The sequence below is a fragment of the Phaethon aethereus genome (assembly GCF_964289735.1).
Source record: "Phaethon aethereus genome assembly, chromosome: 12".
Classification (NCBI taxonomy): domain Eukaryota; kingdom Metazoa; phylum Chordata; class Aves; order Phaethontiformes; family Phaethontidae; genus Phaethon; species Phaethon aethereus.
Genome location: NC_138588.1, coordinates 3,282,552 through 3,297,267, shown reverse-complemented (window position 1 = coordinate 3,297,267; position 14,716 = coordinate 3,282,552). Strand labels below are relative to the sequence as shown.

Sequence of the window (14,716 nt, the reverse complement as noted above, 5' to 3'; positions counted from 1 at the left end):
TAATGAAGATCACTGTTAAGAGTGGAGGATTCAAACCTGGCAAGGAGGAGTGGGCAGGATCCAGCCCCGGCTTGTGAACTATGAAGAAACTGGAGCATTGATTATTCAGGACTTAATGGCAGGCAGGGGATCATGCGGGTTTAATGAATATTTAAAGGAGTGACATTGGTATCAAAAACCAATAACGCTTAATGCCAGCCTCAGAATCATTAACAAAGTGCTTCAATGGCTTTTACTGTGCTCAACAAACTGTGGTAGCATGAAGATGCGCTGTAGCAGTGGGTTGTAATGGGAGACCCGGGCTGGCCCCATCTCTTCAGGGACATCTCATCTCCGCAGTGACCAGCCACCAGTGTGTCTCCCAAGATAACAGGGAGCTTCGCTGCCCGTGCCGTGAGTTTGCGGCGTGGTGCTTATTGCAGCACCCGACAGCTCGCTGAGGAGGGCTGTCCTAAGGTTCGGGGAGCATGGAGAGTCGATGCTCCGGTGCCAGATGATCCGTGCCCCTTGCGCCTCAGTATGAAGCCATCATTAATTCTCAAGCAGCCAGAGTGGCAGGGTGAGAGAGGGAGGCTGGGGTGAGGAGAAGGAAAAAAAACTGTGGAAACAACAAAACCTCATAAATTAGACTACCAGAACCCTCAATAAGGGTATAAAGGAGAAGGTAGGTCAATGGAGAAGTCAGTCAAGCACAGCATCAGACAACAGGAGATTTACGACACAGAACTGCTGCCCACTTGGCTTCTCTCTGTTGACTACAGAGGATGCCCAGATGCTCATGCAAGTAACTGAAATAGTTAAGTTATAGTGCTGGTGAGATTACTAGGGCCAAAGATGGAACCCATGACCGTGTCCCCTGGTGTCCCCCCAGGCAGAGACCTGTTTCAAGGCAGCTGTCATGGAGGCTGTCCCTCAGCCCTCAGTGGGTATCGCGAACTTCTTGCCCCAGCAAGGTGCAGGCTGGAGCTCCGCAGCAGTGGGATGTGTCACCTACCCGCATGCTCCTGGGAGGATGCTCCGGAGGGCTCAGGCACCCCAGCTCACTCCAGCATCCTGAGGGACAAGATCTGAGTGCCCACCTGTCCCTGCGAGGTGGCTCTTCTTGAGAAGGAAAACATGGGCGGGAAGGGGGGCTGCTCCATGGGACACATTGACCCATGCAGCAGGTACTGAAGCTGCTTTTGCAGCATGAATTTAGGGCTAAACTTGAGGACAAATCAAGTGCCAGAGAGCCGAGCCTAACCCACAGCAACCACAATACATCTGCTGATGAATTCAAGCCTGCAGCCAAGGCTTGCAATGTCAGCGAGCAAGAACGAGGGAAGAAACATCAGGAAACGCAGCGGTGGCCGGATCTGCTGGACCAAGGAGCGCTGTCCGGTTCTGCCGGCGGAAAGCAAGGCGAACAAGGCAGTCATTGTCAGCAGAGCCTTCAACAACATGTCCTTAAGATGGGCACTCATTTATGAGATGGGATTTCATTTTTCTGCATAGCTTTCGGGAGGAAATGAAGCGTGGAGTGGAGAACACTGGTGACCATCTGGCCATTCACAGCCCATCAGTTTGTTATGACACCAAACACATAATAAAGCACAAAAGATTGCACAGGAGGTAGAGAGAAAGCGCTTTGATATATATTTTTTTTTCCTTGCCACCGAAGCCTGCTCTTCCCTTGCACCACACGCACGCACACCCTCCGTTTCAGCCGGCGACGCGTTCGGCCCTTCAAGAACTCCCCCCGTGAGACTTTCATTCGCAGCCTGGCACAAAGCAATATTCAAATGGCTGTGCTGGGATCTGAAGAGAAAATGGAAACTTTCTTGTGTGAGAACCTTACAAAAGAGATCAAAGGAGCCTAAACGGCCAGGGGAGGGCAGGGAGGGAGGGAGCGGGGGATTGATGCCTTCTCCTCTGAAGGGAGGAGGAATTCCCAGGAAGATAATAAGATGGCGTTAGATGATCTGAAGGAGAGCCTGCAACTGGAAAGGACACTACTGCCAGAGCGAGAGCAGAGCCCAGCGCCGGGATACCTCTGCCCACGCGGCTGCCGTGATGGGGACGAGGACCGACGCTGGCAGCGGGAGGGAGGACGCGGTCTCAGTCCCAGCCTCCCGCTAAGTCCTTGCCTTACAACAGGAAACATCGCCCTTTCTCCCCCAGATTCCCACCTATAAAACAAGCCTCCTTCAAAAGACGCGGGGCAAGTTAATTTGTGCCTCCAGGCACTTCAAGGGCCCCTGCATAAAGGCAGCAAGTACCTGGCCTGGCGTGCTTTGAGGACGCTGTATTGTCCTAGCCCTGTGCTAACTTCCTCTCCAGCCAGGCTTTTGATAGCCCGCTCTTTGCCTTTATTCCCTTTACGGATGTAATTTGCATCGCTGACGTCTTGACAAAGATAAAACCCACAGTCTCCCATGTCAGTCATTATCGGTGTTTTCTTCCCAGACAAACCTGAACAGCAATCATTTGTACCTCTCAGCTGGAAAATTCAGGCAAAATGAGATTCAGAGGAAGGAAAAGCTGCTTCCAGAGGGAGCAAGAGCAAACCTGGGATGAGCCCAACTGCCTGGCCATGTGGTCATGTGGCCTTGGCCACACCGGCTGGTGTGCCATTAGCCTCCCAAGGGAACAACAGCCCCCCGAAAAGCATGAAGCACTTTATGGATGGGCAACACAGGTTGGGGTCCTGGACACTGCAGCTCATGTCTAAGGGCTGCACCAAGGCCACACTGGCCACGCTTCTCCATACCGCCGCCAGCTTCTCTGCTAACACTCAAGGCAGGAGCATCCCCCTTCCACAGTGAGGCTGGGCTTTAGTGGCTTCAGTGGTGGTGATTACCATTTAGGGACAAATTCTCATCTTGGTTCCCCGGGTGAAAAACCATGGTAATTCTACCCCAGATGAACTCCAGCACTAGACCAGCTGCTCAGGAGCTGATGTTATCTCCAAAGGGACCGAAAACTGCCAATCTGTACCAATGAGAAGTTGTGCTGCCTTCCTCCCTCTCATCCAATTGCTAACAGGAGCAGCCGACAGTATTCAATAGCGGTATTTTTACAATTTCATAGATATACCAAGTAATTTCTTTTGTCTCTGACTGCCTGCCTCCTGGACATCAGCTTGGCATTTGGGCTTAGATGACCTCTGCTACAGGTACCACATGCAGAGCTGCCCTGCAGCAGCTCTAAAGAGTTGTATCAGTACAGCGAGGTTGTCCTTAATGCCTGAGTTGGAGTTTCTTCATAAGGGGACTCATAGGTGTGCCCACCCGCAGCCAGCTGGGAGCCCCCTCCTTCCATTGCTCACCCAGAAACCCAACGGTACAAGAATCAGCGAGTTTTCACCTCCTCTCGTGTCCGGTCAGCACCTGGGACTCAGGAGGCAGGAGCAGCCCTGTATAAGCACCCTTTCTACATTGCTCCTTGCTGCTCCCAAGGCAAAGGGGAGAAGGGATGCCAGCACCCAGGGACCACGGCTGCTGCACGAGCGGCGTGGTGCCGGATCGCCGCCAGCGACTCCAGGGACCTGTCAGGTGAGCGCCAGGGCTGGAGCAGGGCACTTTCCCCATCACCAGCATGAAAGGTTCAATTAGCTCGCTCTGGCAGGAGGTGTTTAATTTTAGATTCAGGATATCATCAGTCAATAGTTAATGAGTGAACTGATGAGAGCGCGAGATGCTTTAAGTGGACTAGCTTGAAGAGGAGGTGAGTGCCTGTAATCAGGGCGGATTACTGCCATTCAGAGCATGCTGCCAGCTGGGTTTGCCTTCTGAAATACTTGCCTGGCTCCCCTCACCATGGAGACTGGTCACACAGAGCATGTGGAGGGGATTTGTCTGGTTTCTTGAGTGCTGATCTCTACCCTGGGCTGAATCACCCTTTCCAAGTGGCATTTCAGGACAGTTGCTGTGGGGAGGGGGAGCAACCTGCATGTCCTGGGCATCTCCCTCAAAGGGTGCTTCACTCGTGTCACGGCAAGGGGCTCAGATACAGTGTCGACTGCTAAAGAAAACAGTCTCGCTGACTTTTTGGAAATGGTTTTAGACTTACAGGTGCCATCTCAGTCGGGGAGCGATACTTTGTGAGTGATATCCACTCCTGGGTATCACTGCAGGAGCGGTATCTGTCACGCAGAAGGGTCCAATATGAGAACAGTGCACGTGTGCCCGCATCACCAAAGTCCATGCAGGGGTGAGAGATGAATTTGGCTGATTAATTCAGCCCAGGCTTTCTGCTGAGATGTACAAGTATGATAATAACTAACAAACGGTGTCTGTTAAGCCAAATAAATGCCTGTGATGGGGTGTGAAACCATTACAACCCATGCTGAGGCCTCAGTTGAACGATACCTGGTTGCCACTCATCCGTGTGGGGGACAGAGAGGTACATCCACCTGGAAAACCATGTGTCTGGAAAAAAAGTTCTTTGTCTGATACCATCAGAGAAACAAAGGCAGCACCTGTCCAACCCAACCCGTCACAGTGCCCAGGAGACACGTAAAGCCTGCGCAGAGGGCACAGCGAAGTGAGCATCACTGCTCCCCAGCCCCAGGTTTGCTCACCTTGTACAACGAGCCTGCCCTGCGCGGTCCTTCGCACCCGAGTGCCGGGTTTGTTTGCGGCGCACACATAGATGCCAGAATGCTGCACGGTGAGGTCCGAGATCATGAGATTCCCCGTCCCCAGTACCTGGATCCCCTCCACACCAATCGGGCGGCCATCTGAAAGAAGGGGAAAAGGGTAGGAGTCACATGCTGGACTTTTGAGTGAAGTTCTCCAGGGCACAGTCCATGGCAAGGTCCAATCTAAGTACTTACAGAGTGGTGCCATGCTCTCTTACTGGGATTTGCCAAGTAAAGTCATAGGGTTTTAGCTGATGCTCTTAGCAGAACTGCCTTCTGGAGAAAACGAGGATCCTCAGGCATTTGCCCAAAACAACACTTCGTGCTGCTTGAAAAACCAAGGTACCGTCACAGGAAATGTGAAAGCATTCGGCGTCATGTTCAGATCAAGACGAAGTTCCCAGAACGCTTTTCAACAGAACGGTTAACCCAAGTTAAATCATATCAGCTTCTTACATTAAACTGACCAGGGATCCAACCAGCTCAACAGCCTGCTCCAAACAGAGACGCTCTGGGAAGGAGAAGACTAGCCAACCTACAGCAGTACTTCCCTGATGCACTCTCCCAGCCACCCACAATTTATGACTTGGGGATTTCCTGAGCCAGAAGTTAGGCCTTTTTGCCTGCTAACCCTTGATGGATTTTTTGTGGCTTCGGAAGCTATACAAACACTGGATTTTTGATTCCTTAGCTCTTGAACACACAATAGCTCAGGGTCAAGGAGCCAACATCTGAGCTGGTGGTTAGACCTGCTCAGCTTCTCTGGCTTGGAGGCGCAACTGGAAAGGGCTGCCTCCATCCTGAGTACTGGGTCTGAGCAGCGATGTTTCCAAAAAACCATGCCTGGGCTCCAGCACAAGGTCTTTAAAACTGAAGCACCTAACATGAAATAGCTCAGTATCAGGAAATTCACCTTTTTCCAACAACGCCTGTTTTCACTGGGAAATTCCCAGCCAGTTCTAATTACAATGTGTTTCATTAGTATCAGGCTATTGCTTTTTATTGTTTCATTGGTTTGTGTTTTCAGACACTGTCTGATAAAGGAAGCTCTAATTCAGTCCTAGCACATGTCAGGGTGTCTGAGCAGAAGGGCAAGGCAGGGGAGTAGTTTTACTGGAGGAGCAGTTAAAGGGAGCACACTTTCATCAGGTGGGAAACAGAAATCCAGTTCCTCTCCTGCCTTTGCTCATGGAGGAGTTTAAAGAACCTACAGAAATGGAAGAAGCAGGAACCAGCCTTGGTGATCTCCCCACCTGACCATCTCATGAACCCTCCATACATGTGTGCTCTGCAACAGCAGAAGAGCCTGTGTCATGTGGTTCGAAGTTGTGGCTAGTAAAAGGAAAAATTCATCTGAAAAATGCCTCCTGGAAGTTCTGTTGGTCTGTGCTGTAATCTTGCTAAGGGAATGGAAGAAGCCAAATAAACCCAGAACTGCTCTGTAGGAAGCCATGGGTCATGGGGAAAGACCTGAGATGCTCTAGCTGGTTTCCATTCCTCTTAGGCACCTCCCAAGTGATGCTAGGCAACAGCCCTCCAACCTGCTTCAAAATTTATCATCACCCAATGGGCAGAACAGTTTCCAGGGCCCTTTAGCACTGAAGGATCTCAGACTTATGCTGGTTACAAAAGCTCATGGCACCCAACCACTTCAGTGGCTGCATCTGGTGTAAGCCGGCAACAGAAAACCTTCATGGAAAACCCAGAGGGAAACACAAGTTGCCATGGGGCTGCTGCAGTCACCCCGAGACATCCCATTATCCCCAAGGATTTCCTACATAACCTCTGCTGTACAACAGCATGGCCCCTGACTAAGACTTGGCTCATGCCTGACCTTGGGCAGGTTTCATGCTTCAACGCTAACAGGCACACAGGTCTAGTTCAAAGCTATCTTGCATTTGTGTGCTTTAGATGTCATATCATGCTTTGCATCATAAAAAGTATTAGGAGGGTTTGGGCCATTCATAACCAACAGGTTCTGGAAGAGATTGGGAAAACATGAAGGCAAAGCAGCGCTCAAGGAGAGGGACAAATTAACCATCAACCTAGAAATGCCACTTCGCAATCTGCTGCCAGCAAGTGCTTGGATCCCCATGGAAAGGCACATGGTGGGTCGGAGAGCAAGGGTCTCTGGCAGTGCTAGTGAGAGCAGCGCACGTTCATCAGCTCGCAAGCCTGGACCGCAGAAGCGAGGGATCCCATTTCAGATTAACAGCAGCACCCTGCTAGGAAACACCAGCAAAACATGGACTGAAATCTAAAAAGCACTTCACAAACATCTCTCCTGCCATGCCCTTTATATATTGTTTTTCAGGAAATTTTTAAACTTAAAGGTTTCTGTGCTTCATTAGACAGGCAATGCCAGACCACTCCACTATTTGCATTGCAAAGAAAAATGCTCAGGTCTTTCAGAGAGAGAAAAACAATGTCATTAAATGATTAAATGATCACATAGCTGGCCAAGCCACTGCAGCAGTAAATGGCTCAGTCATAAAAAGGACAGTAAAACACGACCTGTCCCACATTTAATGAGCAATAAGAAGGAACCATTCCTTTCCAACACCATTTGAACTGAAGTCTAAAGAGGTCTGAATTAAATTCAAATTGAACTTGATTTCATCTTTTAAATTAGACCTTTTGGAAGTCCGTATTTACAATAGGTGTAAAAATCAAATCTCTCTCTGGAGGGAGGGCTGGGACCAGTGAAAGATGCAAAATGGCCATACCTGGATGCTTCATCACATAGTTGCCTTAAGAAATACCACAGAAATGTGACTTGAATGTCAGTAGTTTTACTGTATTATTTATAACATGCTACATAATTTAAGCATGCAAAGACTGAGCCTGCAGCAGGTACTCCACACAGTCCAAATACCAGCATTGATATGTCCCCAGTTGCCTCTCTAGCTCCAACTATTAATTAGAGGTGTGCTGGTCTGAAGAAACATCTCCTGTCAACCAAGCACCTTTCACTTCCCCGAGGAACAAAGCTCTCCACGAGCAGAAGCCTCAGGGGATCTGCCGTTTGATGCAGAGTGCGGCCACCTCTAACAGCCAGCAAAGATCACCGTGCCAGACCATCCCATATGGCCTTTGCTCAATTCCTGCCTTCCAAAGAGCGCTAAAAAGGGCTTCTAGAGAAATATCTCTGCTTTCCCAGCCTGCTCCATCCTCCCTCTTACTCTACTGTGCCTCATTCAACCTGAGCCATCCTGTGATCGGTTAGAAGCTCTTCGGCTGATATCAAGTCAACTTATTAACACTGACAATGGGTATAAATAATACAGGGTATTTACAGAAGAGATGCCTTGCATCCCGAAAGCTCAGCACTTTGCAGAAGTGCTGTGCAGAGGGACTGATATCTCACACCTGCTTTGCAAAGGCTGATATCTATTTTAACCCTGTTTACTTATGCAGAGACCTGAAGAGTGGGCTTGGATCAAGGGATCCGAACCCTGAAAACCCACCTCCCTGGCATCGCTTTCCATCAGCAAGTCACCCGTCCATGGAGGAGATCCAAAAGACTGCCAAAGCTAACACTGTTGCTCAGTTCCCAAAGCTCCCAGGACCTACACGGGCTTGAAAGTGCTGTTCATTTAGCATGACCTTCTACTTCTTTTTATGAAGTCAAAAGCAGAAAATTTGAGAGCTAAAAACAAGCCAGTCTGGGTGGGAATGTCTGACAGATTCTCTCAGCTGATCCCCGACTGATGAGGGCAGAGGTTCAGCTGGCTGTGAAGAGCAGCCAGGCGAGCGATTAATAAAGGAGACTGTTCTCCAAACGGGAGATGCTCCCGACAGATGCCCCTGCTATGCACAAGCAGAGGCTTCCAGGTTCCCCACCGGGGTGAAGTCGGGATGAAAGACGCCTGCGGTTTGGGAGCCGCACTATTTATTTTCCCAAGGTGTACATGATGCTTTCTGGAGCCCATTCTCCGCCTGCTACCCGAGTGATTGGCACACCGGCACCAATTACGGAGACCTGTTAAAACGTGCCAGGCGATATGAATATGCAACAACACGAACGCCTTTCTTTTATAAGTAGCAAGTAGAAAGAAAGTAACAACTTTCTAATGTTGATCATTTAGGTCTTTTGTGAATTCTTTGTATTGTGCCATAGTAGCCTTCCGCTTTGTAGACGCATGGGTCTCCTGCTCCGGCGGACACCGGGCACCGTGGATTAGCATATTTAGAGTACATTGCAACAGTTGACTATTCAGTATGTGAAGTGGTGAAATTTACTCTATTATTTCTAAACACTTACGGGAACGGTGCTCCTGTCAACCAGTCAGCCATCTATTGCAAGCTTCTGTGTCCAATAAGTTACCAATTAATTGGCTCCTACAATTGTTGTATAGTTTACTTCTTGAATGGCTCCCTCTTTAGTAATTTCCTTCCCATTGTGCGACCCTTTCTGACGACTTCTGTATAACACTATCAGATAATCACTGTCTTTTCTCTCTCGCCTCACTTTTCTCTATCTCTCTAAATAGTTTATTATTCTGCCTTGGTACCTTTTATGGAGGCCAGCTCAGTGGCCTGTCAGTTAAAGGGTAAGGATACATTAAAATCGTCATTCATTCAAAAGGCTTTGCAGTAAGTGCCCAGGATATTAATTTGTGCACGTATACAGGTCCAAGCCTGAAGTGCGTAGCTCTGAAAGGAAAAGCCCTATCTTCCCTGAACAAACCCTTAATGATTTTACATTTCTCTCAGAGCCTGCTCTCTAATGAATGTTGACATTTCATGCACGGCAAGACACAGGAATTCTGTTTGTGGTCAGGGGCTACAACATATTCCCAAGGAAATTAAATTCAAAATTGACTGTGCCACACTCAAAAACTGGCCCAGAATTTGAATGATTTCCTTCAAGCAAAATATAACTGCTTTTCCCACTGAAAACCAGACGGGTTTTAGCAAAGCCAAAGCAAAAAGTGCAAATGTTGTTCATGGCTTGCTTTCCCCTGCACCAGAAAGCTGTAAAAGCAAAATTGTTCTTTTGCTCCTTTCTGATAGAAGAAATGCCGCAACATCAAAACTGTGAGCAAAGGGTTTCAGAGAGACGCTCCGAAATGGCAGCACACCTTGTGCAAAGACCTGGCATAATGGCAATAACACGACTCTTCTTTATTTTGATCAAGCAAGAAAGATGTTCACATATAACTGACTTTTTTTGTTTAAATTAAGTCAGGCCTATTGCTAAATCAGCTGCATCTCTCTAAGAATTTGTGGCCATGGATTTTTTTTCTTTCTGGAAATGGATTAAAAGTGTTTTCTTTTTTTTCTAAGTTGAGTAAATTAACTAGTTATTTAAGCTAAACCAGCTCTGTAGGAGGAACTTCAGGAAGTTCAGAAGCCACATGCACAGACGACAGACGCTCGCAGGACCTCCTCGTCCAGAGTAAACCCCTCTCCCTCCTCCTGATCGCAGAGGCATGGAGACATGGAAGTGGTTCTGAAACGGCCACAGAGAGATGACAAACCCACCAACCCACCCGAGAGCCTGTACGCCACATCGCTGTCGAGATCGGCGTAGTGCTAAACAACATCTAGTGATGCTTTGGGCAGGAGACATTCCTGCTGAAGGGGAGGGGAAATAACGGGATCTCTTTCCCGTTCGGTAGCTCTAATTCTGCTGCTGTGCTGCAGAGCAGTGTGGAGAGGGTGTTTATTTTTGGTGGAAGGCAATGCTGAGCTCAGACCATCCAGAAAAACACTGCACAAAGCTATTATATCTTCATTATTGCACTGCTCTACAGAGACAAGTGTTTTGAAGAAGGTAATAAGCACTTATAATTAAGGCAATTATAAAGTAGTTTATTATAGTTGAACGCTAACACAGAGCTGCCTTGTGTCCAAGAGAACCAAAACAGTGATACAGCGTATCTGGGGAATTTTTAAAACAGCATCAATCTGATGGTTATGGCTCTCGAGGAGAAAAAAAAACAGTTAGTGGCAGACACAAACTGATTTTACAAGCCACCAGAGGATGCAAGCAGGAGGACAAACATGGAAAAATTGTGCGATTGATGCTGGATACGTGTCCTTGTCCCCCGGCAGACGGCTCCGGAGTGGAAAGTGGCCCTTGCCATGAGCTGGATCCTGACCCTCGGAGAGCCACGGGGATGAAGTCCCACACCCAGCACAGCAGCACGAGACAGGATTATCCCTGTTTGTGCTTCACAGCCACCTGGGGGGACTTGGGGAGATTAGCATCCCAGAATGACATGACCTTGCAGACCACAAGGGCTTGGGAAATACTAACTGAACCCAACCCCACAGTGTGCACAGGCGGAGTTACAAGCTCCAGAGGATGAAACAAAAGCCATCAGCTCTTTGCTCAGCACAGATTTCTGTAGGGCAATGGAAGTGTCGCTCTGAGCAAAATAGTTTCCAAGCTACTATCATAAAGTTAGGGCCTAAAATAACCCTTGCTTCCAGACTGGGAGAAACATGGCACTTCGCCCTTCTTTGCTTGTACGACGCCACAGGACGCTGGCTCTGGTTTCCATGCTGATTAAGAATTACATCACGGACCCCAGCAGCAAGCATTTGTATTTTCAGAGCTTCAGAAATGCTACTTGAAACACTCTCTTCCCCTCAAAATTTTTTTAAAACTCCCTGAACAGGCAGCAAGTTTCTTTCAAGTCTGTTTTACATGAAAGATGTGTTTGTGTATGATTTTGCTTCTCTAGGCCAACAGTGGTGATGTTTGTGATGCACCTGAAGAAGATGCTGTCACTCGAGAAAAGATAAAATTATCACCTTTCATGAAAAATCTACAGGTTTAACCAACCCACTTCTCTAGCAGGTGAAAACAGGATCTTGGCAGAGAGAAAAATCAAAGTGTAGACTTGAGGATAAAAAGCGCCTCAAGCCTACAATTAACTTCAGTGGGAAGCGAAAGGGTGAATCTCTTGTTGCATAAAATAGTCAGTGGCACCTACCTATTTCCCACACAACAGCAATGGAGAGGAGGAGAAGGAGATCCTGGCCATCCCTGGGGCTTACCTAGGCGGCTCCAGGAGACGATGGGTCGGGGGTTGCCTGTTGCGACGCACTCCAGCACAGCCGTCTGGTGCACCGTCAGCGTGAGGTTCTCTGGACCGACGAGAATCATGGGGTCCTTGTAAACGGTGGAGTGGGAGCCTGCAAGGACAGCATCATCGTTAAAAGGCAGCTGATTCACTCTTGGTCAATGGAAACACTGAGGACCTCATGCATCCCCTAACTACACATGATGCGGCTGGTGTAATCTTCAATACACTTGGGATGTACATGAAACAAAAAGAGCACAATATTTGTGTGACAGTTACATCGTCTGAACGTGTTTTAAGTATGCACTGATATTCCTGGGGAAAACCCCTCAGCCAACCGAGCCAGCCACAAGCAGCCCTGTTAACACCCAGACACGGGCAGCACAAAAAGGGAACCACGCTGTGAACTGCAGGGAGCAGCCGTGCGGGAAAAACATGGTATACAGGGAGGACACAAGCTGCAGGACAGTTCGTGCAGACAGGAATGCAAATAAATGAAGGAGTTGCTTTATCTTCCAGCATCTCAAGCCATAAAGTCATCCACAATGCCTAAATCTGCCTCTCTGCGAGCAGCCTCTCCTGCTGCTGGTGTCATCGGCTCCAAAAGCCCTGTAGTGGGACACCGAGCACGATGGAGGTGCCAGCCCCCGACTCCTGCTGAGGATCTTTTTGAGGGGAAACTCAAGGAAACTCCTCTGATGACTGCAGCCCAGCGGGTGGTCATTTCCCTGCCTTGTACAGCACCCCTGTCCTGGCCCACTCCGATGCATCTGGGCGCAGGGACAGGATGCATCCCATTGCTCCGATATAATCACGATACAACCATTGCTCTTGATGCAATCACTCATCGTTTATTCATGCTACAGTAGCACCAAGTGGCAGCAACCGAGAACGAAACCCATCGTACAAGATGATGCACAAACCCATAAAAAAATAAAGCCCTGGCACAGGGACTCTGGAAACCAGACAGGCGCAGGACAAGCAAAAGAAACCACATTTCACCAGACAAGAGGAGACCGTGGGACAAAACCGTCATCCTGTGTCAGGTATACTGCAGCTGAACCCGCACCTCCCCAGAAAGAGCCTTATCCCTGGGCCAAAGGTCCCTTCAGCCTTCTCTCCCGTTCGTTGGGTGCAGGAGAAGAGCAAAAAAAGGAGATAGTCTCAGTTCTCCATCAGTAAACAGGAATACTGATAATCTCTCCTTTTTTCCAATGAGAGCTGGGTCATACTCTAGAAATGCTGAGGTCAAGCAGCATTTAAGGAATTTAAACAATCTGACAACTGCTGCTGGCAAAAATGCTCTGTACACCTGCAGAGAGAAATACTTGGGCTGGTCGTCTGCCCCAGCACAGTAGAGGGGCACTGGGAGGGCTGGGGAGCTGAGCTCTGCCCCGGGTCGGGCTTTGCTGTAGGGACCATCCCACGCTGACGCCCGTACACGGACTTTCCAATGGCCAAAAAGCCTGTTAAAGAGAAGTGACCCACCAAAAACTATCTGCAAGGGCTTTCTTCCAAGGAAAAATGTCTTTTCCTCCTGCACTTTTTACCGTTTCACAGCCTTTGACAGCTCAGGGGCTGAAGTCAGGGCGTTAGCAGGGGGATTTTGCAGCGGTCCAAGGGCAAGCACAGATCAGAGCCGCTTGTTTGTTAATCGTTCCTGCAGGGGCTAAACGAGGAGCGATAAAGCAACTCAGAGGTTGTGTCTAAATGGGCAAAATCCAAGAAAAATCACCGTGTCAGTGTGACTTAAGAGCTGACTTTCTCACTAAATGCATTTCACTGCAAGCCATAAAATGCAGATTTTTTGATGAGAACCAGAATGCACAATAAATTCATATGACCGGCTGGTTAACCCCAAGAGATCTGAAAAACAATACCTTCCCGCTCAGTACCTCGGCGTGCCTTTAAAACCCATGTAGATTTATTGTTCTAAATCACAATGCTAAACGTTCATGCTTAGAATAATACGATATTATCATCGTATTATATAGTGATTTCAATATTTCAAAACACAGAGAAATGAGATGATTTGTCCAAGGTCACCCAAGAATATCAGTAAACGGAAGCTGAAACCAAAGCAGAATTTATAAAACACTCTATTTTGACAATAAAAATTAAAAAAGAAAATCACACTCTCTGATTTGCATTGCGAGTCATAAATATGCATTCAGGTTTCTGGGTGTGTGCTCAGCTCCCTGAGTTCGGCCAAACCCTGCCCAGCTCTGGAAGTGGCATTTCCACCGCTGCTCACCTTCTCCTGCAAAGGCCACATACTGGTCCCTTACGGCTTTGCTGCCTCCTCGATGCCGAGCCCAAGGCCCACGGCAGTGCCAGCGCCAGCAGGGACGGTGACCCAGCAGGGACACGGCGGACAGATGCCAGCACCGTGCAAAGGGGTTGACCGTGCCCAACCATTGGGGAGGAGGTCTCCTTCTCCAGCCAGAAAAGCTCTTTGACGCAGGGTCAGGAAGGAACGAGTGACAAAATGAGGGACTCGTGGTAGGCGAGTGCTGCTGGAGCACAAGAGGGTTGAGGGCGACGCGGGGGGGATTTGTTCCAAAAGGGAAAAAGGCCCTAATGATGCATGTGGTCCCCAGGGACTCCGTCAGCGCGATGACGGGGAGGTCCCCGGCACCGCAAGGAGTGACAGGCGCGTCACCGGCGCAGGCTGTTAGATCTTGATCAAAAGGACAGCAGCAGAGAGAGCCGCAGCTCGCGCTGAAAAGGTGCCAGTGCAGCGAGGCAGGCAGCCCCTCGGGAGCACCTCCGCTAAGCAGGCACTTGAAAATAATCAATCAGGAGGGCTGGAAGACATATCCATGCCGCCTGCTGCTGGCAGCCCCGCACCGCTGCTGCAGAGAGGAAGGAAAGTGCTGCGGGCAGGCTCCTTCATCCCCTGCAGGCAGCCACCCTCCTCCTCCTCTCCAGCCGGGCTGTGGCAGTGCCTCGCAGGGTAGCGGCTCCCAGAGCCCATCTCCATCCTCTCCCTCTGCCCTCCCCAGCCAGGCCTGGCTTGGAAACCCCGGCGAGGCAGACACGGTGCTTCTCTGTGGGT

At 49.2% G+C, this 14,716-nt stretch overlaps 1 protein-coding gene across 1 annotated transcript in view; it reads right to left on the bottom strand.

The window, feature by feature from the left end:
* The window catches only part of IGDCC3 (immunoglobulin superfamily DCC subclass member 3), a gene marked incomplete at its 3' end in the record, with an annotated part of 107,935 nt that overhangs the window by 26,182 nt on the left and 67,037 nt on the right, over window positions 1-14,716 (bottom strand). Inside the window, exons 5-6 of the mRNA XM_082005024.1 lie at window positions 11,633-11,770; window positions 4,562-4,720 (exon numbers count right to left, since the gene is read on the bottom strand). Of these exons, the coding sequence (XP_081861150.1) occupies window positions 4,562-4,720; window positions 11,633-11,770 (297 nt within the window). The remainder of the gene's footprint in view (window positions 1-4,561; window positions 4,721-11,632; window positions 11,771-14,716) is intronic.